General features: G+C 45.6%; 1 protein-coding gene across 3 annotated transcripts in view; it reads right to left on the bottom strand.

Moving 5' to 3' along the window:
• PXN (paxillin) overlaps positions 1 to 24,788 on the bottom strand; it is a 43,181-nt gene extending 18,393 nt beyond the window's left edge. For all 3 annotated transcript variants that reach the window (XM_040416510.1, XM_040416511.1, XM_040416512.1), the window contains exons 1-6: positions 24,671 to 24,788; positions 1,405 to 1,619; positions 1,234 to 1,310; positions 1,009 to 1,148; positions 726 to 918; positions 515 to 650 (exon numbers count right to left, since the gene is read on the bottom strand). In XM_040416510.1, the coding sequence (XP_040272444.1) occupies positions 515 to 650; positions 726 to 918; positions 1,009 to 1,148; positions 1,234 to 1,310; positions 1,405 to 1,619; positions 24,671 to 24,683 (774 nt within the window). In that variant the 5' untranslated portion in view covers positions 24,684 to 24,788. The remainder of the gene's footprint in view (positions 1 to 514; positions 651 to 725; positions 919 to 1,008; positions 1,149 to 1,233; positions 1,311 to 1,404; positions 1,620 to 24,670) is intronic.
• Between the last annotated feature and the right edge of the window lie 2,622 nt (positions 24,789 to 27,410).

Below are 27,410 nucleotides of genomic sequence, written 5' to 3'. Positions count from 1 at the left end.
TGTGCACCTATTCTGCCTTGATTGACCTCAGTGCCAGCTCTGCAGAGCAGAGGACATAAGGACCAGCACCTCCTAGATCAGGGCTGGTCAACCTGAGGCTCTCCAGCTGTTGTAAAACTACAATTCCCACCATGCCCTGCTGTAGGCTGATAGCTGTAGGCAGTCTTTGCATGCTGGGAGTTGTAGTTTTGCAACAGCTGGAGAGCAGCAGGTTGGCCATCCCTGTCCTAGATGGTTCTTGGTCAGCGATTTCTACACAGCATTATGTTTTACAACCTATCCAGCATAGTGAATGTTTAGAAATGCACCCAAGCACTATAATCAAGATGTTGGTATATTGTCCAGAAATCTGACAGGTTCCCTATAAAACTTATCCACTGGCACCCTGGAGATTAGTTAGGAGCAGCTAGAGAGATGGCCAGCAGACCAAGAGTACACTGTCTCCAGCCTATATTATCTCAATAACAGAAGGTGCCCTTCATGTCCCAGTTTAGGACAGGTCAGAATTAGATACCTTAAAATCAGAGAGAGAAGCCATAAGTTCATCCAGTTCCCGTGTAGCAGAGGAGGCAGAGATTCGGGTCTGCTGCTGGCTAGGGGTAACCCTCTGAGAGCTGTTCATTTCTCCTGAAGACACAGTGACTGACGGACTGCGTAAGAAAAATTGCTCAGTGGCAAAGAATAAAACCCGTGTAGCAGAAAACTTGCAATACTACAGTACTTACACTGGGGCTGGCACAGAGCTCTCAAGTTCATCCAGAAGACTCTCCACACTTGGGCGGACATCCTCTATACCCCGGGCCCCGTTGCGCTTTGGTTTTTCCTTTGAGGATTGGACAATCTTAAATCCTGAGCTGTCTGAAACACTGGAAAGAGAAACCGGGACTGCTACAGGCTGTGTGATCCGAGTCAAATCATCTGCAAGTAAAAACCAACATGAAACATTGCCTGAAAACCTGATAGTATACATTTAAAACAAAAGTTGGCATCTTCGCCGTTGCATCTTACCTGTAGAAAGGCTACCTGATGGGGCTTGTTGCACAGCATTTAGCTCCAAGAGCAGGCGGTCTAACTCGGACAGGTTGCTGCCCAATGATGAACCCAGGACGGTGGGAGATGGCTCGGCAGATCGCTGTTTGTTGGGAAAACTGTCCAGAAAGTAAAACTTGTGACTTAGAAACCTTAAAAAACACAGGTAATGCCAGAAAACATGGGTATTAGGATAGATATTACCTGTATACATGTTCCTCTTCTCCAGCAGAGGGGGATCCCACGGCCTCCTTCACAATAGAACTGCTGGGGTTGGGATTCTGTTGGGAGATAAGAGAAGGATAAACCGGTCTTCCCCTTTCAGAGATCTTATATGTGCAATACAAGCACCATGTTCCTGCACTTGAGGTTTACCTGCTGCTGGGAAAATGCATTGGAGCTGGTGGTCCAGGAATCCAGGGGGTCAGTAAAGGTGCCATTGAGAGACTCACTGGCATGTGCAGGCGGTATAGAAATTTCTTGATATGTATGACTACCACTGGGATAGGAATATGGAGTCTCCTCAGATAAGAACACTGGTCGCTTGGATATATGAGATGTGGTGGATTCCAAGTCAGCAAGCAAAGCATCTGCAGAGGAGAAGAACAAAGAATTAGCAGAGGAAAATGACATTTGGAGACAATATACCCAACTACACTCAATGCCAAGGGAGTCCAGCTAGAAGGGTGGTGGAGAGCTCATGAAGGCTTCAGAGGCAAGAATGTCAGAAAGCAATAGGAGTAACTAAAGGAAAAATATATAGAATGAAGCTTTGATATTTTCTCATAACAGGAAGTTCTAATGTCGTTGGAATTGTCCTCCTTCTAGAAGAAATATAGCCATAGCCATGTAACCATCTGTGGGCAGCGACACCATAAAATGTAGCACGCATGAGCCACAAACGTGTGTGGCACAGGCCACCCATCTCTACACTGCACCTAATTTCACTGCAGGGATGCCTGACTTTCGGAGGAGAGGGAGCGGTCAATCAGAAGCAAGGGGGAGGAGTTGGGCACTTGCCGTGCCATGGACCACCCAAATGGGCACTTGACGTTTAATTTGCATATCAAACTTCTTTTTCTGAGGCACGGAACCACCGACAATGGCAAAAAACGGAAAATGAGCCGACAGACCCTTTAAAGTAATTCTGTCCAACAACAGATGGGACCTCAATTTCATAAAGTGCCATTTACCTTTAGCCACCATCTAGATACAATGTGGAGGGAAGAAGTAATAAATAAAAAGTGCCAACAACTGTCACTACAGGTACATAAAGCTGAACAGTGGAACAAATAAGGTGAGCCCTACAGGATCAACACGTTAGGCCCTGAAGTATTCTGCCGGCTAGAGAGAAACTGCTTGTGTCAGGGACTCAGTATATCATGGCATAAAGTCATGAAAATGAGCGCTGTATCCTCTTTTATGGGCTTTTCAAAGTAAAAGCAAAAAAAAAAAAAAAAAAGCCAAGTATCTTTATTCCGGTCACATTTCAGGGAGAGCCACAGAGATTACAAATTGGCAACGACTCTTAACAGTGCATTCACACAACTGTATTTTCTACAGGGCCGCAAAAAATGCGGCCGAGCCACAAATAAAAGAACATGTTTTTTTAAATGGGCCCTGCAAAAAGTGCAGAATGCACACGGACCGTAAAACAGATCTGGTCGTGTGAATGCCCCCTTATAGTGCTTCCAACTGAAGTTAAAGGGGTTGTCCGTGTTCAGAGCTGAACCCGGACATCCCTCCATTTTCCCCCCGGCAGCCCCCCTGACTTGAGCATCATAGCAGTTCATGCTCCGATGCTCTCCTTTGCCCTGCGCTAAATCGCACAGGGCAAAGGCATTATTTTTCTGGAGATCCGGTGACGTACCAGGGCTCTCCATTGGCGTTGACAGGAACCCCCGGTGACGTCACCGGAACTGATGGGCGGGATTTAGCGCTGCTCTAGCCAGTAAAACGGCTAGGTCAGCGCTAAAGCCCGCCCATCAGAGCCGGTGACGTCACCGAACACACTGCCGGGCGAAGTTTCCGCCCGGCAGTGTGTTATAGAAAAAAAAAGGAATGAGATGCTCCGATGCTAGCCTCAGGAGGGCTGCCTGGGTGAAAATAAGGGTATGTCTGGGTTCAGCTCTGAACCCGGACAACCCCTTTAAAGAGTGACCTGCCACCATTCCTGACATGTCCGTGTATTAACTATTTGCATCTCCCATGTACTTACGATTCTGGAGCATCTATTCTTATGACTCTATGATGTGCCATTCCTCTATTATTCCTGCTAGAAGTTAGTAATGAATTACTAGCAGGCTACAATGATGGTCCAGGTGGGTGTTACTGGTTGAGGGTGTGCCATTATCCAATCAGTGCTGCCAGTGACAGACTGTGCAGGGACACCCCGTCGACTGGTAACACCCAGATGGACCTTCATTACAAACTGCTAGTGATTCATTCATAACTTCTAGCAGGAATAATAAGGGAATGGCGCAATAGAGTGATAATAACTGATGCATCAGAATTATTATTCCATGGGGAATGCAAGTAGTTACAAAAACAGAATATCAGGAGAGGTGACAGGTCTGACCCTTTTAATAAGACTTGCTTGACTTAAAGTGGTTGTCCCACATACAGTTTTCAAAACAGCACCTGGATCCGAATGGTTTTGTAATTGCATGTAATTAAAAGTGTTGTATAACCACTGACATATTCAATAAAATGTAGCTGTATATGTTATTTTTCTTGTTTGTCCTGCTCACTGAGAAGGCTGCACATGCTCAGTTTCATTCCTCAGCTGTCTCCTGAGCTGCGATAGGGAGAGAGCTGCAGCAGAAAGGACGCCTCCCCCTGAGCTGCCAGCAGAAAGGACGCCTCCCCCTGAGCTGCCAGCAGAAAGGACGCCTCCCCCTGAGCTGCCAGCAGAAAGGACGCCTCCCCCTGAGCTGTCAGCTTGATATAAATCTAGAAGAGAAATGAATGGGGAGATCTCTGGATCCATGTGAGGTACAGGGCTGGTTCTAGCTTTGTTAGAAAGAGACTGTCATGTACTATATAGGTCATCAATATCAGATTGGCAGGGATCCGGCACCCCCGCCAATCAGCTGTCTGAGGAGACGGCATGTGCAGTGTGCACGTGCAGTCTCCCTTCCTGCTCGCTGCTGTACATCTATGGCAAAGCAGCAGCAGAGCAGGAAGAGAGACGAAGACGCATCGTCTACTCATTCAGCCATATGGAACCCCTCCACTCTGATATTAATGACCTATGCGGAGGATAGGTCATCAATATTAAAAGCCCGGATAACCCCTTTAAATCATAGGATAACCCCTTTAAGGTAGGTTCGCACCTCTATTTAACTGATTCAGCAGGCTGTTCTGGCAGAACAACCTTCCAGAGTTCACTGGATCCAACCTAGCCCAATACTGCTGAACCCCATTGACTATAGGGGGATCCGGCGGTTTCCATAAGGAGAAAACATACCCCTAGAGCCACAGAAGGCTGATGCGGTACACTACATAGGTGATATGTGCAGGACGGAAGCAGCAGCTCCAGACTGACTCATGCATTTCTCGGTTAGTCACTTCCGGACAGTTTATGATAAGCGTATGCCTCACGCTCAAATCACAATCACATGAAAAATACAGAGATAAAGAGGAAAGCACAGCAAGTGGATACACACCCAGGAAACTCTGAGGAGAGACATACAAGGCAAAGATGAGGTCTTACAGCCTGGGGCAACACAAAGTTCCCGGAAAAGGGATTTACTGTGTGTCTGGAAACCAGTGTGATCGCTGGAGGTGGACAAATGCTTTTGGCTTGTCCGGCCTCTTGATACTGACGACCTATCCTTAGGATAGGTTATCAATATCAGATCGTTGGGAGTCTGACACCTGGGAGCCCTAATGGAAGCCGGCAGACAGCTTCACACTTTTGGAAGCTGGAGAAAAAAAATAAAATAAAATAAACATAATAATGAAGGTATGGTATATAAGGGAAAATGCCAGGCAATAAAGGAATAAAAAAAAAAGCAAAATGCTACTACAAAAACAAAAAAAGTGGCAAAACACACCAGCAAAAAAAAAAAAAAAAAAAAAAAAAAAAGGACAGCTCCAAAAACCACAAAAGCAAAAATCTACACTAACATGACAGAGCATATGTAGCTGAACAGGAAGACATGGGAACACATCCAGTCGGGACCTGAGCAGAAAAGCTCTCAGTAAGGGCTCATTCAGACGACCGTACGTGTTTTGCGGACTGCACATGGCCGGCCCTATGACAGAAATGCCTATTCTTGTGCGTAATTGCGGACAAGAAAAGGACATGCTCTCTTTTTTATATGGGGCCGCGGTATGGAAGTACTGATGCGGACAGTACAGTGTGCTGTCTGCATCTTTTGCTGCTCCACTGAAATGAATGGCGGTCGTGCGAATGAGCCCCAAGTATGACAGCAGCGGAGATGGCAGGGAAATCTACTGAGGAAACCAAAAAAAAAAAACTGGAGAACCCCTTTAGGGTGCTTTTACATAGGCACAATAGATACATAGATACAATATAGAAAGTTGAGTAGCCTTCAGTTAATTGCATTTATAGGTTTCAAAGTCCTTTTTTGGAAATACGAATGTTTCCATTATTGTCAGCGGCAAACGCTATAATAGAGTCATACATTAGACACTGCACGTATTTGGTATCGCTACACAGTATAATTATGGGATTTATTTTTGCAGTAACCATTACTGATTGAACCAACTTCCTTAGGCTACTTTCACACCTGCGTTTAGGTCGGATCCGTCTGGTATGTGCCCAGACGGATCCGCACCTATATATGCAAACGCTTAGATCCGTTCAGAACGGATCCGTTTGCATTACCATGAAAAAAAAAAAAAATTTTATTTTTTATTTTTATTTTTTCATGATAATGCAAACGGATCCGTTTTGACTTTACATTGAAAGTCAATGGGAGACGGATCCGTTTGAAAATTGAGCCATACTGTGTCAACTTCAAACGGATCCGTCCCCATTGACTTACATTGTAAGTCTGGACGGATCCGTTTGCCTCCGCACGGCCAGGCGGACACCTGAACGCTGCAAGCTGCGTTCAGGTGTCCGCCTGCTGAGCGGAGGACAAACGGAGCCAGACTGATGCATTCTGAGCGGATCCGCATCCATTCAGAATGCATTAGGGCTGGACGGATCCGTTCGGGGCCGCTTGTGAGCCCCTTCAAACGGAACTCACAAGCGGAGCCCCGAACGCTAGTGTGAAAGTAGCCTTAGGGTCATGGGCGTAGCTATAGGGGGTGCAGAGGTGGAGCCTGAGGGGGCCCAAAGACCCTTGTGCCACATAAGAAGACACACAACACACTGAGGGAAGGGGGGCCCAAGCTGAACTCTTGCACCAGGGCCCATGAGCCGTTAGCTACGCCCCTGCTTAGGGTTCATTCAGTGATGTCCTCTGTGTGCAAACCAGACTGCACACTGACCAATTATAGTCACGAGAGCAATTTTCCGATGGCCCGTGCAGAGAACACGGTAACAGGCACCATTGATGCATGCGCAACTGATTTCTGCACATTTATTGGACGGTACAGAGCTGCCACCCGTGTGCAGTCTGTTTAAACTACGGGTTTGAGACCGCTTACCCGAAAGAATCCTTGGGGAGTTTCACACTAGCGTTTTTGTTTTCCGGTATTGAGTTCCGTCACAGGGGCTCTATACCGGAAAAAAACTGATCAGTTTTATCCTAATGCATTCTGAATGGAGAGCAATCCGTTCAGGATGCATCAGTTCAGTCCCTCTTACGTTTTTTGGCTGGAGAAAATACTGAAGCATGCTGCAGTTTTCTCTCCGGCCAAAAATACTGATCACTTGCCGTATCCGGCATTAATTGTTCCGGCAAAACGGCATGCGCAGACCTTTAAAAATGCAAAAAAAATAAATCAAATACCGGATCCGTTTTTCCGGATGACACCGGAGAGAAGGATACAGTATTTCAATGCATTTGTCAGATGGATGCCGCATCCGGATCCGTCTGACAAATGCCATCAGTTTGCGTCCGGATTGCGACGGAACTGCCTGCCGGAATCCTCTGCCACAAGTGTGAAAGTACCCTTAGAAAAGAGTACAAGAAAAATGCTAAAAAGTGCCTTTATGTATTTTAGATATCCACTGCACTTTGGAAAAGTATCAGAAATGTGTCCAGCAAAAAAATAAAATATAGATAAAAATGATTTGGGGTAAAGAAAAGAAGGCTCATAGCACTCCTGGGCATGAAAGTGTTAAAAATGTTGCTTACTTATGTAGACAGCAAAAACCCACAAAAGGAGAAGTGCCGGGATCAGAAAAGAAGCCTTCCTTTATGTAGAATTCCAAAACCAACCAGTGTGAACGCTGCCGACTTCAGAACCAAGCCCTCCGTCCCCACACAAACCCTGGTGAAATGCCTCAGCTTCTTAGGCTGGGTTCACACGAGCGTGTCCGGATTAGTTCCGGATGCGTCCCGGTGTGTTGCGGCAAACCCGCGCGAGTAGGAATGCAATTGCAGTCAGTTTTGACTGCGATTGCGTTCCGATGTTCAGTTTTTATCGTGCGTGTGCAATGTGTTTTGCACGCGCGTGATAAAAAACCGACTGTGGTACCCAGACCCGAACTTCTTCACAGAAGTTCAGGTTTGGGTTCGGTGTTGTGTAGATGTTATTATTTTCCCTTATAACATGGTTATAAGGGAAAATAATAGCATTCTGAAAACAGAATGCATAGTAGGTGATCAGTTGAGGGTTAAAAAAAATAAAAAAAATTAACTCACCTTCTCCTGTTGTTCGCGTAGTTCTCCCGGTCTTTAGTTCTTTAAAAGATAAACTATGGGCTAAAGGACCTTTGGTGACGTCAGATCACATGCTCCAATCACATGGTCCATCACCGCGGTGATGGACCATGTGATTGGAGCATGTGATCTTACGTCACCAAAGGTCCTTTAGCCCATAGTTCATCTTTTGAGAAGTAAAGAAGAGACCGGGACTTACGCGAACAAACGGAGAAGGTGAGTTAATTTTTTTTAATTTTTTTTAACCCTCAACTGATCACTTACTATGCATTCTGTTTTCAGAATGCTATTATTTTCCCTTATAACCATGTTATAAGGCAAAATAATACAGTGAATAGACTGTCACCTAGCAACCATGCGTGAAAATCGCACAGCATCCGCACTTGCTTGCGGATGCTTGCGATTTTCACGCAACCCCATTCACTTCTATGGGGCCTGCGTTGCGTGAAAAACGCAGAATATAGAGCATGCTGCGATTTTCACGCAACGCACAAGTGACGCGTGAAAATCACCGCTCATCTGAACAGCCCCATAGAAATGAATGGGTCAGGATTTAGTGTGGGTGCAATACGTTCACCTACCGCATTGCACCCGCGCGGAATACTCGCCCGTGTGAACGCAGCCTTAGATAACCGCGCTGTAAGAGCGCTTTCACACCTGCCATTTTTAGTGTTTTTTTGCATGTGCATTTCTTGTTGTGTTTTTGCAAGTAAAGACACCAGCTCCAGAAGGTCTATGGGAAATGCAGGACACACGGGAGCTTTTTTGCCCCTGCCCTTTTGTTCATTAGGTGGCATTTGTCGTCTCTCTGGCTTCTTTCCAAAAACGCATGCTGGAGGTTTTTTTTTGTTTTGTTTTTTGGCGTTCTGACATTTTCTATACGGGAAACACTAGTGGTAAGACACACTGATCTAATTTACTTATCCTATAGATGGGGTAAGCTCAGACTGACTGTCTAGACCTGCACCAGATTTATCACCGGGGCTCAGGCTGGATGATATATCTGGTGCAGGGAGAGACATTAAAGCCGGCATTACACAGGCCGATTGAACAAGCGATTGTCTGGGGGGGAAGCGTTCCTTCCTGGCAATCGTCTAACTTTTTTTTTTTTACTTTTTATTTAATAACCATTAGCCTCCTTAGGGGCTAGACCCTTGAACAGGAATTCACACTCTCCCTGCTGCCCTGCACATAGTGCACACAGCAGCAGGGAGCTGACTATGGCAGCCAGGGCTTCAGTAGTGTCCTGGCTGCCATGGTAACCAATCGGAGCCCCACGATTACACTGCTGGGGCTCTGATCAGAAGCTGCCACCCTGGGGCCACTGCCACCAATGATTTAATCGTGTGGGGGGGGGGCCCGCAATTAATATAATACTTAGAAGAGGGGGAGTAGAAGGAAGGGGCTGTGGCCACTGCGCCACCAATGAATATAGTTAATATGCCTAAATACAAACGTAGCCTGCATGTGCCGGGCATATCCCATACCTGGCCTCTATTACTGCGCGCCGTGAAGCCGTGAATACTGCAGTCCCTGCTGCCGGGTGTGAACAGGAGTTTACTAGAAAGGAACATCATCTAATTTAGCCGATGCAAAAAAACACAATCCGAGCGGTTAGAGGACACTGGAGGGACCTTTGATCCACAAGCATGTCTTCCATCAGAAGGCTATCATTTACATGCACTAGACAGGAGGATTTGTGGTACCATAGTGACTAAATAGCTAGAAACTGAAGGACCCCGCTTGGTGCCCATTTGCACTAAACCCAATGCACACAATCTTCACAGCAAAGCAATAAACACAAGACACTGACATAAAACACACCGCTATACACCAGGTGTAGAGAAATTCCAGGCGTGCTTGTGATAGAAATGTCCTCCCTCCTCATTTCCTTACTCCAGGAACAGGACTTCCTAGGGCACTTACTGACTGTCGTATGGCTGTTCCTGCCTCGTGTGTTAGGCTACTTTCACACTCGCGTTTTGGGCGGATCAGTCATGGATCTGCAAAAACGGATCCGTTACAAAAATACAACCACCTGCATCTGTCATGAACATAGCCAAGACGGATCAGTCATGAACTCTATTGAAAGTCAATGGGAGACTGATCAGTTTTCTATTGTGCCAGAGAAAACGGATCCGTCCCTATTGACTTACAGTGTGTGCCAGGACGGATCCATTTGGCTCAGTTTCCTCAGACGGACACTAAAATGCTGCAGGCAACGTTTTAGTGTCCGCCTCCAGAGCGGAATGGTGACTGATCGGAGGCAAACTGATGCATTCTGAGCGGATCCTTTTCCATTCAGAATGCATTAGGGCAAAACTGATCCGTTTTGAACCGCTTGTGAGAGCCCTGAACGGATCTCATAAACGGAAAGCCAAAACGCTAGTGTGAAAGTAGCCTTACTTACAAGGTGTCTGCCGCAATGAGAGAACCTCGGAAGAAGACCATTTGACAGCACTCCAGAGGACACGCTCCTGATGGATAATGGGACAGGACAGTACTCTGCGCAAAATCTGCCAAGTGTGAATACTCCCTCAGACTCCAACCTCTCCCTGGATTGTAGAAATTCCTCTATCTTTCTAAATCCCCCAAGGAAAAAACATATCAAATAGGGACTAAGGGGGTTTCATTTACAAAATACGCCAATATTAGACGTATTCCTGGCGCAGATTGCGGGGCAAAGGTCCTTTGCACCGCAATCTGCAACTTCTCTCTGCTCACGCCAAGTCTACAAAAGTGGGCGTGTTATGGGCGCGGAAGGGGACAGGCCGGCAGACCCGTCTCGTTTACCAGGCATGCCCAACCTGCGGCCCTCCAGCTATTGCAAAACTACAACTCCCAGCATGCCTGGATAGCCTACAGCTATTAGGGCATGCTGGGAGTTGTAGTTTTGCAACAGCTGGAAGGCGGGCAGTTGAGCATCCCTGGTCTAAACGTAAGACAGCAAGGAAGCGGTCTTACATATAGAACTGGCGGTGGATCAGCCGAAGTTATGAAGAGGTGACGCCTCTTAACTCCGGCGGATCCACCACCAGGCATAGGGCTTATTAAGCGCCGGTCCACACACTTTTTTTTATGCACTTTTTCTCATTTCTGGGCTCACTGGCACTACCAATAGTCTAGAAAGCTGGAGAGAACAGAGCCCAATTTTACAGCCAAGACCATGATTCGGCAACCAGTGGAAGCCATGTTCTAGGATGCAGACACGCAAGGAATTCTCTTTTGCACTACAAGACTGTTTTAATGGCTATAGTCCAGGGGTGCACAACCTGCGGCCCCAGATACCATTCTGTGCGGTGACAGACATGTATGTCTATGTCTTGTGGCTGCTCACGTGTATCTTTCATGTATTCCCCCATTAGATGGGAGTACTAGAAGTGTAACTAGACATTTCTGATATATACAGTAGGTTCAACATGCCATAAATATAGTATTTTAGTTGGTAATACCCCTTTAAGTTTTATTTTTGGCCCTTGGAATTGGTTTAGGCTGACAATGTGGCCCCCAATAGTCCTATAAAACAGCTGCATTACTACATTACAATGTCTTATATGAAGACTGAGCCAACCAGGAGAGGAAAAACAAAGGCTCACAGAGTAATATCACATTCCAGCGATTTCTGCAGTTCTGCCCCTAGGGCCTGTTCATATCTCAGCAGAAAAAAGGAAAGCTTGCCAAGTACAGTCTCAAGGAATCCTGACATTCCCTGCATGCTGGCACTCGCTGCAACTTCAGCACTGCTGCGAGAACCGTGACAGAGCGCACGACCCACAAAGACATCCACATGCACCCTTGTCTGTAGAACTCATGTACTAAAGGGGCGCTCCCATGAATAGCATCAACTAACCCCAGCAGTATATCATCAGGTCGCTGGACCGGCAATCCCATGAGTTCCCTGTCTGAATGTAGCACGAGCGCACATGTTGGTCCATTAGGACTGAGGTAGACAGCTCTCAATCACTCCCATAAACGTGGAAGGAGTGGAGGACCAACATGTGCACTACCAGTCCCATTCAGAGAGGGGAATCTGGAAGGCCTCTTTCTCAGCATCGCTGGGGGTCCCAGAAGTCAGAAAGCCTACCACCTCCTATCTGACATTTATCACCTATTCTGTGTCAAGCGTGCATGTTTATGTGGAGGTCGATGCAGGCCACAAAAGATGCAGACAGCAGATCGATTGTTCGTACCGCCAGCCCGCAAAAAAGATAGAACATGTCCTATTCTTGTCCGTTTTGCAGACAAGGATAGGACATTTCTAAAGGGATTAAAAAAAAAAATGGCAGCATACACACAACCTTCAATAGCACTAACATATTCTGCAGCTCTTTACAGACATCGCTTGTTGTCCCCAGTGGAGCTCACAGTCTAAATTCCCTATCTGTATGTCTTTGGAGTGTGGGCGGAAACCCATGCAAACAGGGGGAGAACATACAAAGGCACCAGTGCTAACCACTGAGCCACCGGGCTGCCCACCTTACATCAGACATTGGGAGAGTCAGCAGACTCCATACACATTGATGCTCTGCTGAATTTGCAGACAATTGAGGTTTCAGACAACTAATGTATATGGCCAGCTTAAAGCTATGTTCTCATCACTTTAAGGGCTCATGTGCCCGGCCGTTGCCCAGCCGTGCCCACAAACAGCGCGTCCGCAATGCCGTGTGCACTCCGCATCAGGGATGTGGAAGGTCAGCGCGGAATGAAGGCATGGAACCACATTGCCTGCGCACCACAAAAAAAGTTGTGCATACACTTTTTTTTTTTTGTGGTGCGGATGGACCACGGACCCATTCAAGGTCTGGCTTTGTCTGCGGAATCCACACGAATATTGCCCGTGCAACAATATCCGCAGGACAATATCCGCACCGGTGTACATGACATTTTGAATAGCTCATCTACTTAGCTTGTAGCGTATAAGGCCCCATACAAACGACAGTATATTTTTAGAGGATCGGCTATGCTGTGGATTTTTTTGCACAAAAATCAGCGCGTAATACGCACAGTGTGCATGTAGCCATACAGTGGCTTCTGTCACCCAAAAGATCCCACTGCAAAAATGTTTTTTTTTTGTGGTAAACTGACATATAGCAGCTAAAGTCCAGAAGGACATACTTTAGGTCTCGGTGAAGCCAACGTTACCTTATGGACACGTTTAGAGAGCAGGTCGAGAGCTTTGTACACGCTAAACCTGCATCAGAAACATGATGTGATCACAGGCTAACAGCTTTCTCATGTGTATGGACAGCCAACACAAACCACTTTGGTGTTTTTTAACTTTCACGTAAATCCCACAATCACTATGGGAGTACTCACAGACTAAAAATGTGGAAGGGTGACCTTAGCTCATGGTGGGGTTTACATATCCAATATACTATCACAGACACCGTGATATGGTACACTTCACCTGGTCACACTCTGATTTCATAAGCGTCATGCTAGGAATTAAAGGGGTTGTTCATCTACAGGGGGCCGTTCTGCTGGACACATCAACGCTTTGGCGGCCATGTGACCCACGTCAAACAGGACATTGACACGCAGAGACCGGAGCAATGCAGCGATGGTAGGGGACTAAAGAAGCCAGAACCCAGCAGTGAGGAGCAGACGACTATGCTGAACTCCACAGGTCGAGCCAGGTGGGAAGGGGGGTCCCTGAAGATGAACAACCACTGAAAGCATTCAGCTTCTGTCCCAATTAAGGGGACATTACATGGATGCAGAGCATCAGATCTAAAACTGGTTTCCACAATGACATCTGTGTCAAATTTAAGGACAACTGGCAGCCCAAAGAAATGAGTAACACTACTTATTTATGTGGATTCTGCAAGAAAACGCCAAGGATCTATTCATTTGAATGACAATAGGGCTAATCCTTGATAATCTACTGCATAGCAAGTCCTCATGCACACAACCTTATTTTTTTTCCGCATTTCATCCGCGGATTGGTTGCGGACCCATTCATTTCAATGGGGCCACAAAAAATGTGGACAGCGCACAGCATACTATCTGTCTCGTCCTGTGCATGTCCGACCCTCAAAAAAAAATAAAACTTATCCCTTTCTATTCCGTTCTGCAGACAAGAATAAGCATTTATACGACTGGGCCTGAGGAAACTGCAGGATGCACACGGTCGGTATCCATATTTTGCAGATCCGCGGTTGGTGGACCACAAAATACATATGGTCCCGTGCATGAGGCCTTAAGCTGGAAATACACATGAATGTTGGACCTCGACATTTCAGCTGGACCGGCTGATCATATATATAGCTAGGAGGACTTCCTGGAAGATGTTTGGGTAAGGAAAGATCAGGCTGTTCGAGATCAACATGCCCAATTCTTTAGTTCTCTGGGAAGATAAGCCACTTCCAGAGGTGTTTGTCAGGGGCTTATTCTATTCTCCCTATTCAGAACATATGGACGCTCAGCTGAAATGAGTGAGCCTGTGCCCCCGAGGGTGGGAGGGATGTGGTCTGCTGGGGGGGGTAGGGAGACATAGCTGGTGCCTAAACAAAAGCATATGGCCAGCTCTTCTGTATGTGTTTTCACCATTTGTTTTCTTTAGTGCGGCTGTACTGATCCGATAGATGCAGAAAATATCAGTTTTGTCAATCCAACACAAAGAATCCTGTTACTTTATGACAAACGTAGTGTGAACAGACACTTAAATGACCTCAGGGTGGCAGACGATGATGGACAGCAAGGTCCTGCATCTGCTGCTGTTTATAAAGGACCTAAAGCTCTGTCCAGCTGTAGAAAGCAGTTCTAGGCAGTCCTGAAAAGTGAAACAGAGCCCCCAGTGTCTCCATGCCCGGCGGACTCATTACACACCGCTCTCTACTGTAATCTAATCCTGTGTAACCTCATACACTCAGTGAGTAAGTGCGCAGGAATGGCGAGTCTATACACTGCATATAACAGAGGAGACCAGAGGACAAAACGACAAATCACCCTATGTACCAAAAGGTGCGCAGGAAGCACCCGCTGCTGCCATTAACCCATCAGCCGCTGACAAACAAGCTGTAGGTCAGACTGGATAATGCATAGAGCTGATGAGGATGTTATCGGTGGCTTTATGACCTGCCGCAAGCATTCACTTACCCAACAACAGGTACTAAAACATTTGCGCCATTGCTGATTTACCAATCAATGTGCAATCTGCCCAGCATTAGGAAACCTTTGCCAAACTATTAAGGATGGGCTTTTCAGCAAATAATCAATTTGTTCACTCTATTATGTGAATGACGTCTGTGTAAATTCCGTATTTTGCGGAACGGAACAGCTGGCCCCTAATAGAACAGTCCTAACCTTGTCCGTCATGCAGACAATAATAGGACATGTTCTATTTTTTTTGCAGAACAGACATACGGAAACGGAATGCACATGGAGTAACTTAGTTTTTTTTGGCGGACCTGTTGAAATGAATGGTTCCGCATATGGTCCACGAAAATAAAACGGAACGAACACGGAAAGAAAATACATTTGTGTGCATGAGCCCTTACACGTGACTGAATAGATGCACATCTGCCCCAGCAAATGTACTAACATTTACACCAGAAAACAAGCGGAAAAGAGGAGTGAAAACTAGTCCAGTCAGGGACTGTAGTAGTTTTCACTCCAGACACACGGACTGCTAATGTATGACCTCCTGCAGCGCAGGGACTATAAAAGTCAGTCTCTGATAAATGACCCCCAATCAGTTTTTAGGAATTCTCATCCACACACTGCAGATATGTTGCCAAGGGTGCAATCCGCATCAAATCAGCAGCAATTCTGCAACATCCACATCATTTCAAGCAGATGCGCCGAAGATTTGCATACCCGTAAAATGCGCAATGCAGGTTCATTTACGCTGTGGATTTCGTAAACATCACGAGAATGAGATTTCTCGTCCACATTGCTACTTCTGTAAAACACAGTGGGGGAGATTTATAAAAACTGGTGTTAAGGAAAAGTGAATTATTTGCCATAGCAACCAGATTCTCTCTTTCATTTTCCAAAGTAGTTGTGAAAAATGAAATCTGTTTGGTTGCTACGGGAAACTAAGCCAGTTTAATTTGACACCAGATTTGATAAATCTTCACCAGTGGATTTTCCACACGCAATTTTTACGCCACCTGTGGCCATATCCTAAAACCACCAGTGTAAGTGTTCGAGTTTGCATGCTGTTTTCATCTTCACTGGTGCCAGGCAATGACGAGTGGCTGCTAAGGGTCAGAGCCCGGTCTCTAATTGAAGTCACTAAGCCATATGCAATTACACAGAAAATGAGTGACACGACATCCGGAATGCACAGAGCCTGTGGTGTGTATGTGCTAGATCAGCTTGTTACTCTAATGTGGAGATCTAGGAAGGACCTCCAATCTCCAGCATGGACTGTGATAGAGTGCAGTGGACAAGGAAACTCCTGGAGGTTCAACATCTGGGCAAACATTTGAAAATGAAAGGAAACAAAAATTAAGCAATGTAAGGAAGCAGGCCCTTCCTCCCACACCCATCTCTCAACAGCCAAAATCCCTTCCCCCTAGAATTCCACCTCGGAGCTATGTCATGCAGCTCCTACACACACCTTACTTCACCAATGCAAGCTGAAAAGCCTGGAGAGCGCCGGAATATTCTCAGGACTGGGTTCACAAGCTGCATATTGGTAGGGACTTGCAGCATGGACTCCACCACAAATGGTCTCAAGCACATTGGAGAATCACAGCTTCATCCACCCCACCACTAGTACAGACCCATTAGTGGGCTCCCATAGACTTGTAGGAGGCCATATCTCCGCATCCAGAGCTGTGGAGAGGCTGCAGAGCTTACTACTTGTATAGTATGGCTGAATCGATAACCATGCTCATGATACATCAGATTAAAAAAGGAAAAGAAACCTTGTGCAGTGACTAAACCATCTTCTGATCTGGTGGGGTTAAGTCATGGTCACCATGTGGGTGTTGGCGGAAAAGGGCAGCCAAAGCTATGTAAATGGCATTATTGAGAACGAGATTCCTGGAGCCTAGGGTTCGATAAACTCACCGGAGGAGATTTTTCAAAAGTGGTGTAAAGGAAAACCGGCTTAGTTGCCCAGAGCAACCAGAGTCCATCTTTCATTAGTCAGAGCTCCATTGGAAAATGAAAGGTAGAATCTGATTGGTTGCTATAGGCAACTAAGCCAGTATTCCTTTCCACCAGTTTGATAAATCTCTCCCACCAAGTCTATCACCAGCGAGGGACAACTGCTCCATACTGAATCCCTAAAGTGGTATTTTGGTTATATCAAGTTATTCTCTATCCACAGGATAGGGGATAACTATCAGATCGGTGGGGGTCACATCAGTCAGACCACCACCTATCACAAGAGCTCTGTACCCTGACCCTAAATGAATGGAGAGGTTGAGGTTGTGCTGCCTCATTCATTCTCTATGAAGCGTTCAGCCATTTCCAGCCATCTCATAGAGAATGAATGGAGCAGCACAGGCCTCTCCATTCATTTCAGGGAGGGGTTCGGAGTTCTCATGATCGTTAGGTCACATCAGTTGGACCGCCACCAATCTAAGGCCCCTTTCACACGAGCGAGTTTTCCGCGCGGGTGCAATTTGTGATGTGAACGCATAGCACCCGCACTGAATCCTGACCCATTCATTTCAATAGGGCTGTGTACGTTCTGCGTTGCGTGAAAAACGCAGCATGTTCTATATTCTGCCTTTTTCACGCAGCCCTGGCCCCACAGAAGTGAATGGGGCTTTAGTGAAAAATGCATTGCATCCGGAAGTGCGGATGTAATGCGTTTTTCATTGATGGTTGCTAAGAGATGTTGTCTGTAAACCTTCCGTTTTTTAGCACGCACATGAAAAAACGCATCAAAACGCATTCCACTCATGCGGAAAAAACTGAACGCAATTGCAGACAAAACTGAGTGAACTTGCTTGCAAAATGGTGCGAGTTTCACTGAATGCATCCGGACCTAATCGGTCACGCTCGTGTGAAAGGGGCCAAATGGTTATCCCAATCCAGTTGATAGAGGATAACCTGATATAATCGGAATTCCCCTTTAATACAGAGCCCCATCTTGCCTCAGGACTTAGCGGCACACAGCTTTTTTGCCATATAATTATGAAAATTGAGTAATAAAAAGAGATCACGCAAGCTATATCAAACAGGTATTCACCCCCAAGAGGCACCGCGACTAGGGAAAAAAACAGGTGGAGGAACGGGACAATGATTGTGGGAATATGTCACCAACAATCAAGCAAAATGCTCGTCCAGCGGGTGATCACAGCGGCACATAAACTCATCACGAACCGTTCATGCCTGATCATTCCCCTGCGCATCAGCCTGTGTATAAGGGTCCTTAGCGCCCATGATGAAATGGCTATGCACAGAAGCCAAGAGATAACATTCAACTGCACAGTAAATCAAGATACAGCAGCCCGAGGCCATGAAAAGGATGGCAGGCTCCTTCACACAAGTATTGTGGTTGTGTGCTAGACCTGTATTCAAGTGGATTCACACACTCATAATGGGGACTAACAGGTTTCCGGAATTTATGGCAATAATAGCCATGCATATTTAAAAAAAAATGCTTAGGTGAAGTCCGTCCAGAGTGAGGTCTCAAAAATTTGAAATATTGCGTGAAAGCTAAAACCGTACCCCCTGACAATTTACATTAGAAATATCTGATCTGTAAGGTCCCTTTAAATCGCAAGCGATACGTGTAAAATATCAGCAGCAGAACAGCATACGTGCTCAGCAAATATTTACCTGGCAGTGCTACGAGCAACCGTAATAGGAAAATGTAAGAAAGTATATATTCTGCCCCATAAAGTCAACAAACACAAGCCGAGCCTTCTACCTACACATCTGTTCTTTGTTCAATAAAAGCAGCTCCCCCAAATTAGATTTTTTTTTAAAATAAAAAATAAAAAATCTATTTACACCATTAGAAAACACAAACTGGCGCCAAGGATTAGTTGCCCCCCAAAATCAGGATACTGCTATCATTTTAAAGGGCCTCTAACAATGAGAGGTAGAGTCTCTGCATACTTTTCTTCTAAGGGCTCATGCACACGGTCGGGTTTTGTGTGTGCCCGCCACTATACTCCTATAGAAATTACCTATTTTTGTCTGCAAAATGGAGAAAAATAGGACATGTTCATCGAAACAGCAAAAGACGCGGATCGGATGCGGACCAATACTATAGCCGTGTGCATGAGCGTGAAATCCGTAAATGAAAAATGAAATGTACAGCTACGAAGGGGCCATGAATTTCCGTTAAGGAGCACGGACGGCCAGAGTATGCGCCTAATTTATGACAGCCCCTACACATTCTTCATCAATGGCACAAAGGATATAAACCAGTAGTACTACACATCTCCGACACGCCTCATACGACCTGCTTTTCCGTTATAAATGCCGGACAAAAACCGCTGCATACAGTAGTATTTTTAAGGCTGAAACCGAGCATCTATCCCAGAAGGCAGCCGAATCCGCCAATGTCGCATGTGAGGAACTCCGACAGGCTGCTCTCCGCCGGAAACATTCACTGGAGATGTCAGCACGGCCTTACTGGCTCCAGTGTAATGCCTCATGCAGACGTCTGTGTCAGTTTTGGATCAGTGGTAACACAGACAGTGTTCAATCCGTGTTTTCTCCCGTGACAGATCCGTGTTGGGTCCGTTTTTTTGCTGTCTGTGTTGCACTGACACTGAACAGCTTAAAAATAATTTTTAAAGCATCTCTTCCTAATGATTCCTGAAATACGGATGCAACACGGATGGCATCAGTGTTGCATCCGTGTTTTTCACGAACCCATAGATCCGTGGGACCCACGGACCGTGCTAAAACACTGATGTGTGAATACACACATTCAAATGAACGGGGACGTGTGCTGTCCGCGGAGAACACGTACGTGAAACACCGACGTGTGAATGAGGATTAAAGACGTCACACAAAGGTGCCTTACTATGCGACGGAAAAACATGCACTGAAATCCGCATATTATACCATATGTATTTTTAGGTTTATTCGGATTTTAAAGCAGATTTCATTGTGGATTATGATTTACCGTTGAGCTCTATGAAGAAATCCGGCTTTACAAAATCCACAACATATCACGTTTTCCGCAGCAGAACACAGATTTTTAGAGTAGACAAGCGAATACATGGACAACTATTTATGGTGCAGATTTTTCTGCAAATGCATTTAACCATGTGCGCGGGCACCTAAGATTACCCCAGATATCAGGCAAGTGTATGACTAGAGAGGGAGATTGCGGTAGGATTCCGGTTTTCTGTCGGGATTAATTTTTTTTGTCCTCCTTTAACACTCCTGTAAATGATGTGTGACGGAGAGTACATGTGCATTCACCGCAGAATAATGACAAGCTGAATACACTATGCCAGCTGTAATGACGCGAGCCACCACGCTACAGCAGAGCATGCTACATACGGCATTACATGAGGCCGGGCACATCAAACTACCAGACATGGTTAAGAGCGGCCACGAATCCTGCCAAGATTAAAAGCCTACATTACGCTTTACTTAAAACAAACAGCGAGCGGCAGGCCAAAAAATATACAAGCCGTCCCTGAAATAACACGGGGCTGCTTCTCCCGTTACCGCTGACATTCTCTATGCCCAGGGCACCGATTAAGACGCTGACCCTTTACCACTGTCCAGACTGCACAGCAGTAACCAGATACATGGGATGTCAAAATATAGTACACGACCAATAGGGGCAAAAAAAAAAGAACCCTGATCAGAACCCCCGCAAAGACTAGCTATCACTATGGAGGACTGAGCATCCAAGATCTACAGACACATTCACTGAAACGGACGCAGAGGGGCTAGGCTACCTATAACAGGGTTCAATAAGTCACAGGGACATGTGCCTCATTTTAAAGGCGGCCATACACATTCAATAGCTGTCGGCCGAGCCACCTGAATGAATCCCTCATACATATCCGCGTTTGGCTCAGCCGAATGTGTATTTAATAGGCAGAGGGGTGAAAGCTGCGGCCAGACACTTCAGGAGGCAGCTTATCTCCCAGGAGAACAACGCTCAATCTCTCCCTGACATCTGCCGAGGGAGAGTCGGGCGCCCACCACACACATTAGGGCTCATGCACTTAACCCTCATGCACAAAACATGGATGGCGGACATGTGGTTGTAGCCGTTTCTTTTTCGCTTCAATAGAAATATCCTATCCTTATCCTGAAACGGTACAAGAATAAGGCTACATGCACACAACTGAAAAAAAAAAGTCCCTTAAAAACGGACAAACTGTCCATTTTTAACGGACATTAAAAATGAATGGGTCTGTTTAAAAACTGACCCATTCAATTGTATGTGGGCAGGCGGTCAGTGAAAGACAGTCAACATAGAACATGTTCTATTTTTTTACGTCCGTTTTTCACTGTGTGCATGTAGCCCGCAACTTTTGCAGCCCATTGAAATGAATGGGTCCGCTGCGACCCGCAAAAAATGCAAACCAAACATACTGCTGTGTGCATGAGGCCTAAAAAGGATACATTCACACAACCTTATTTTTGGTCTGCTTCCGATCTGCATTTTTTGCAAATCGCACCAGGACCCACTGATTTCTATGGAGCGGCAAAAAATGCATACATCCGTGTGCTGTCTGCATTCAGGAGGATGTTATAGAACATGCCCTATTCTTGTCCATTTTGCAGACAAGAATAGGCATTTCTTTTATAGAGCCCGTGGAAAGGGCAGGATGCACACGGCCGGTATCCAAATTTTGCAGATCCACAGACCTAAAAACAGATATGGCAGTGTATCGAAGTCTAATGTGTATCAGAGCCTTAAATTGATCACCTCTCTTAGGCTGGGTTCACACGGGCGTGACGGATTTGTTCAGGATGCGTCCCGGGTGTATTGCGGCAAACCCGTGCGAGTAGGTATGCAATTGCAGTCAGTTTTGACTGCGATTACGTTCCGTTGTTCAGTTTTTATCGCCCGGGTGCAATAAATGCGATGAATGCGATACCCAGACCCGAACTTCAATGGAGTTCGAGTTTGGGTTAGGTGGTGTGCAGATTGTATTATTTTCCCTTATAACATGGTTATAAGGGAAAATAATAGCATTCTTTAATACAGAATGCTTAGTAGAAGGTTAATTGAGGGTAAAAAAAAATAATAAAAATTAACTCACCTCCTCCAATTGATTGCGTAGCTGCCGGTCACCTGTTCTTTCTTCAGGACCTGTCAAAGGACCTGTGGTGACGTCACTGAGCTCATCACATGGTCCATCACCACAGTGATGGACCATGTGATGTGACGTCACCACAGGTCCTTTAGCCAGCAGCTCATGATTAAAGAAGTAAGAAGAGATCGGCAACTACGCGATCAAGAGGAGGAGGAGGAGTTAATTTTTTTTTTTAACCCTCAATTGACCTTCTACTAAGCATTCTGTATTAAAGAATGCTATTATTTTCCCTTATAACCATGTTATAAGGGAAAATAATACAGTGAATAAACTGTCATCATAGCAACCATGCGTGAAAATCGCACCGCATCCGCACTTGCTTGCGATTTTCACGCAGCCCCATTTACTTCTATGGGGCCTGAGTTCCGTGATAAACGCACAACATAGAGCATGCACAAGTGATGCATGAAAATCACCGCTCATGTGCACAGCCCCATAGAAGTGAATGGGTCCTGATTCAGTGCGGGTGCAATGTGTTCACCTCACGCATTGCACTCGCGTGGAAATCTCGCCCGTGTGAACCCAGCCTTATGCTACTTTCACACTAGCGTTTTCAATTCCGCTATCAAGATCAGTCATAGGATCTCAATAGCAGATGAAAACGCTTCAGTTTTGTCCCCATTCATTGTCAAAGGGGACAAAACTGAAAAAAAAGGAATGCACCAGAGTGCATTCCGTTCCGTTTGGTTGCGCTCCCATCACGGACAGAATAACAGTGCAAGCAGTGTTTTTCTGTCCTCGATGTGGTGCAGAGCAAGACGGATCCTGAGACACAATGTAAGTCAATGGGGACGGATCCGTTTTCTGACAATAGAAAACGGATCCGTCCCCAATTGACTTTTAATGGTGTTCATGACGGATGCAAGCGGTTGTATTACTGTAATGGAAGCGTTTTTGCAGATCCATACTGGATCCGCAAAAAAACGCTAGTGTGAAAGTAGTCTTAGGCCTCCTGTACACGGCCGCAGGTGTCCCGTTGCAGTATTTACGAATCCACAATAAACGGGCACCGTTCCTTGTGCATTCTCCATCACGAATGCGGACCCATTAACTTCAATGGGTCCGCAAATCCGGAGATGCGGAATGGTGCGTAACAGAAGCACTACGGAGTGCTTCCGTGGGGTTTCGTCCCGTACTTCTGTTCCGCAAAAAGATAGAACATGTCCTATGTTTTTGCAGAACGGCCGGATCGCGGACCCAATAAAGTCAAGGCGTCTGCGATCTGCTGCGGCTGCCCCACGGATGGTGTTCGTGCATTGCGGGCCGCAGCACGGCCACGGGGTGCACACATTCATGTGCAGTAGGCCTTAAAGTGGTTGTTTCTTGAAGATCAAGATATTTAAAGCAGCATCCCCAACAATGAGTTGATCAGAGGGTGCAGATTCCTGCAGAAAGATGCAATATTACACAGGACCCATTTACATCAATGGGCGACCATATGACACCACATCAACTAAATCCTTCAGGGCTATGTCACTCCTTGCAGAGTCTATGTCAGGGCTATGTCACTCCTTGCAGAGTCTATGTCAGGGCTATGTCACTCCTTGCAGAGTCTCTCTGCTCTAATAGATGGGGGCCACAAGCTTTTCCCCTTTCCCAGACTTCTATATGCCCCATAAGAGAATCAACTCTACTGGACGCAGAGGGTATCACTTTAACAGCAGGGATTCAACATAGGTGCCAAAAGGTCCTGGGTCCTTAGGATTAGACCTGTCAGCAGTACAAAGAGACGGGTACATTCCTAGAAACACATTATAAATAGTAAAAGGGGATGAAACATAATTCTGAGGTGCTGTGTACATTGTCCTCCTCCAAGTGCCTTAATGTCATGTAAGCACGTATCTAGTGTAACTTAAATGTGTCACAAACAGGAAGCGCCGAGACCTTTAACGCAGCAATATACACCAAGAATGTGACCGCAGCTATAAAGCTCCATTGTGCAACATCAAACAAGTCACAAATACTCACCATAAGACTAGATATAATATTTACCGTAATAAAAAATAAATAAATGCATTTCTAGTCAAACAATAAATTTCTTGCAGAAATCAGCGACCACTACAATCCTAATTTCCATTGACAGCAAAGACCACCAGCTCCTTCTCCTCTGCCCCCCTTATAGTATCTGCATCTTCAGACATAGGTCAGAGGTGCCCCATAGCACAAGGCATGCAGTCCATAGACTGTCATTCTGTACAGGCTGGGGAGGGTCACACAACTGTCTTCTAGGCTCCACAATGACAATTCTGGAAGATCTCTTCAATGCCCCTTGACGTCTACAGACGGAGATCGGTCCAGTTACAATGATCTGCACACATTCACCAACTCCATGCATTCCTATGGAAGGCGACTACAAGAATGCTGGGAGCAGACATGTCAGCCAGGAGTAACACGCTGATGTCCTGCTGTAGGGTAGCGGTTGTCCCAGCACACCCGCAGGAGTCCGGATCACACACAAGCTCCTCCATGTGACACTTGGGTCCAGGGTATAGTCGCCCCGTTAGCTGGCAGCCCTATGTAAACGACCAGTGAGCCAACCCCGAGCACACATGTCGTGCCCCAGCCCATAAATACACACAGCCCCACCATACAGGTCCCCAAAGTCCCCGGACCGTCACTCACCCAGGTCGTCCATGTTGCCGCTCAGCCGGAGCGGTCCCTGGGAGTCCGACACAACTTTCAGACTTCAACGCAAGAACGCGCCTCCGCCTCCCTGCGTGCGCGTAACCGACAAGCTGACGAGCCACACCCCACCGAGCTGTGCGCGCCCCCGCGTCTTGTAGGCGGTCTCCACGGACCACAATGCGCGCGCTCGTGGGCGTCAAGTATCCCGCACACAGTGTGAGAGCTTGGTGTAGAACTACAAGTCTAAGCATCCTGTTCCCTTAGGGCTCGCTGTCCCTATAGACTTGACTGAAAGATAATGGTTCACACCACGTTTTTTATGTATTTCTATAAACCAATGTTTCTATAGCAGATCTGTAAACGAGGCATAGAAGTCATTGATAAAACATCCACATGTTTAGCATTGCAGCTTTTAACCACTTCAGCCCCCATGGCTTAAACACCCTGAAAGACCAGGCCACTTTTTACACTTCTGCACTACACTACTTTCACCGTTTATTGCTCGGTCATGCAACTTACCACCCAAATGAATTTTACCTCCTTTTCTTCTCACTAATAGAGCTTTCATTTGGTGGTATTTCATTGCTGCTGACATTTTTACTTTTTTTGTTATTAATCGAAATTTAATGATTTTTTTGCAAAAAAATGACATTTTTCACTTTCAGTTGTAAAATTTTGCAAAAAAAACGAGATCCATATAGAAATTTTGCTCTAAATTTATAGTTCTACATGTCTTTGAAAAAAAAAAATGTTTGGGTAAAAAAAAAATGGTTTGGGTAAAAGTTATAGCGTTTACAAACTATGGTACAAAAATGTGAATTTCCGCTTTTTGAAGCAGCTCTGACTTTCTGAGCACCTGTCATGTTTCCTGAGGTTCTACAATGGCCAGACAGTACAAACACCCCACAAATGACCCCATTTCGGAAAGTACACACCCTAAGGTATTCGCTGATGGGCATAGTGAGTTCATAGAACTTTTTATTTTTTGTCACAAGTTAGCGGAAAATGATGATTTTTTTTTTTTTTTTTTCTTACAAAGTCTCATATTCCACTAACTTGTGACAAAAAATAAAAACTTCTATGAACTCACTATGCCCATCACGAAATACCTTGGGGTCTCTTCTTTCCAAAATGGGGTCACTTGTGGGGTAGTTATACTGCCCTGGCATTCTAGGGGCCCAAATGTGTGGTAAGGAGTTTGAAATCAAATTCTGAAAAAAATGACCTGTCAAATCCGAAAGGTGCTCTTTGGAATATGGGCCCCTTTGCCCACCTAGGCTGCAAAAAAGTGTCACACATCTGGTATCTCCGTACTCAGGAGAAGGTGGGGAATGTGTTTTGGGGTGTCATTTTATATATACCCATGCTGGGTGAGAGAAATATCTTGGCAAAAGACAACTTTTCCCATTTTTTTATACAAAGTTGGCATTTGACCAAGATATTTATCTCACCCAGCATGGGTATATATAAAATGACACCCCAAAACACATTCCCCACCTTCTCCTGAGTACGGAGATACCAGATGTGTGACACTTTTTTGCAGCCTAGGTGGGCAAAGGGGCCCATATTCCAAAGAGCACCTTTCGGATTTGACAGGTCATTTTTTTCAGAATTTGATTTCAAACTCCTTACCACACATTTGGGCCCCTAGAATGCCAGGGCAGTATAACTACCCCACAAGTGACCCCATTTTGGAAAGAAGACACCCCAAGGTATTCCGTGAGGGGCATGGCGAGTTCCTAGAATTTTTTATTTTTTGTCACAAGTTAGTGGAAAATGATGATTTATTTATTTTTTTTTTTTTTTCATACAAAGTCTCATATTCCACTAACTTGTGACAAAAAATAAAAACTTCCATGAACTCACTATGCCCATCAGCGAATACCTTGGGGTCTCTTCTTTCCAAAATGGGGTCACTTGTGGGGTAGTTATACTGCCCTGGCATTCTAGGGGCCCAAATGTGTGGTAAGGAGTTTGAAATCAAATTCAGTAAAAAATGACCTATGAAATCCAAAAGGTGCTCTTTGGAATGTGGGCCCCTTTGCCCACCTAGGCTGCAAAAAAGTGTCACACATCTGGTATCCCCGTACTCAGGAGAAGTTGAGGAATGTGTTTTGGGGTGTCTTTTTACATATACCCATGCTGGGTGAGATAAATATCTTGGTCAAATGCCAACTTTGTATAAAAAAATGGGAAAAGTTGTCTTTTGCCAAGATATTTCTCTCACCCAGCATGGGTATATGTAAAATGACACCCCAAAACACATTCCCCACCTTCTCCTGAGTACGGAGATACCAGATGTGTGACACTTTTTTGCAGCCTAGGTGGGCAAAGGGGCCCATATTCCAAAGAGCACCTTTCGGATTTGACAGGTCATTTTTTTCAGAATTTGATTTCAAACTCCTTACCACACATTTGGGCCCCTAGAATGCCAGGGCAGTATAACTACCCCACAAGTGACCCCATTTTGGAAAGAAGACACCCCAAGGTATTCCGTGAGGGGCATGGCGAGTTCCTAGAATTTTTTATTTTTTGTCACAAGTTAGTGGAAAATGATGATTTTTTTTTTTTTTTTTCATACAAAGTCTCATATTCCACTAACTTGTGACAAAAAATAAAAACTTCCATGAACTCACTATGCCCATCAGCGAATACCTTGGGGTCTCTTCTTTCCAAAATGGGGTCACTTGTGGGGTAGTTATACTGCCCTGGCATTCTAGGGGCCCAAATGTGTGGT

This window comes from Bufo bufo, chromosome 2, assembly GCF_905171765.1.
Source record: "Bufo bufo chromosome 2, aBufBuf1.1, whole genome shotgun sequence".
Lineage (NCBI taxonomy): Eukaryota > Metazoa > Chordata > Amphibia > Anura > Bufonidae > Bufo > Bufo bufo.
This window is presented reverse-complemented; position numbering and strand designations above follow the sequence as displayed.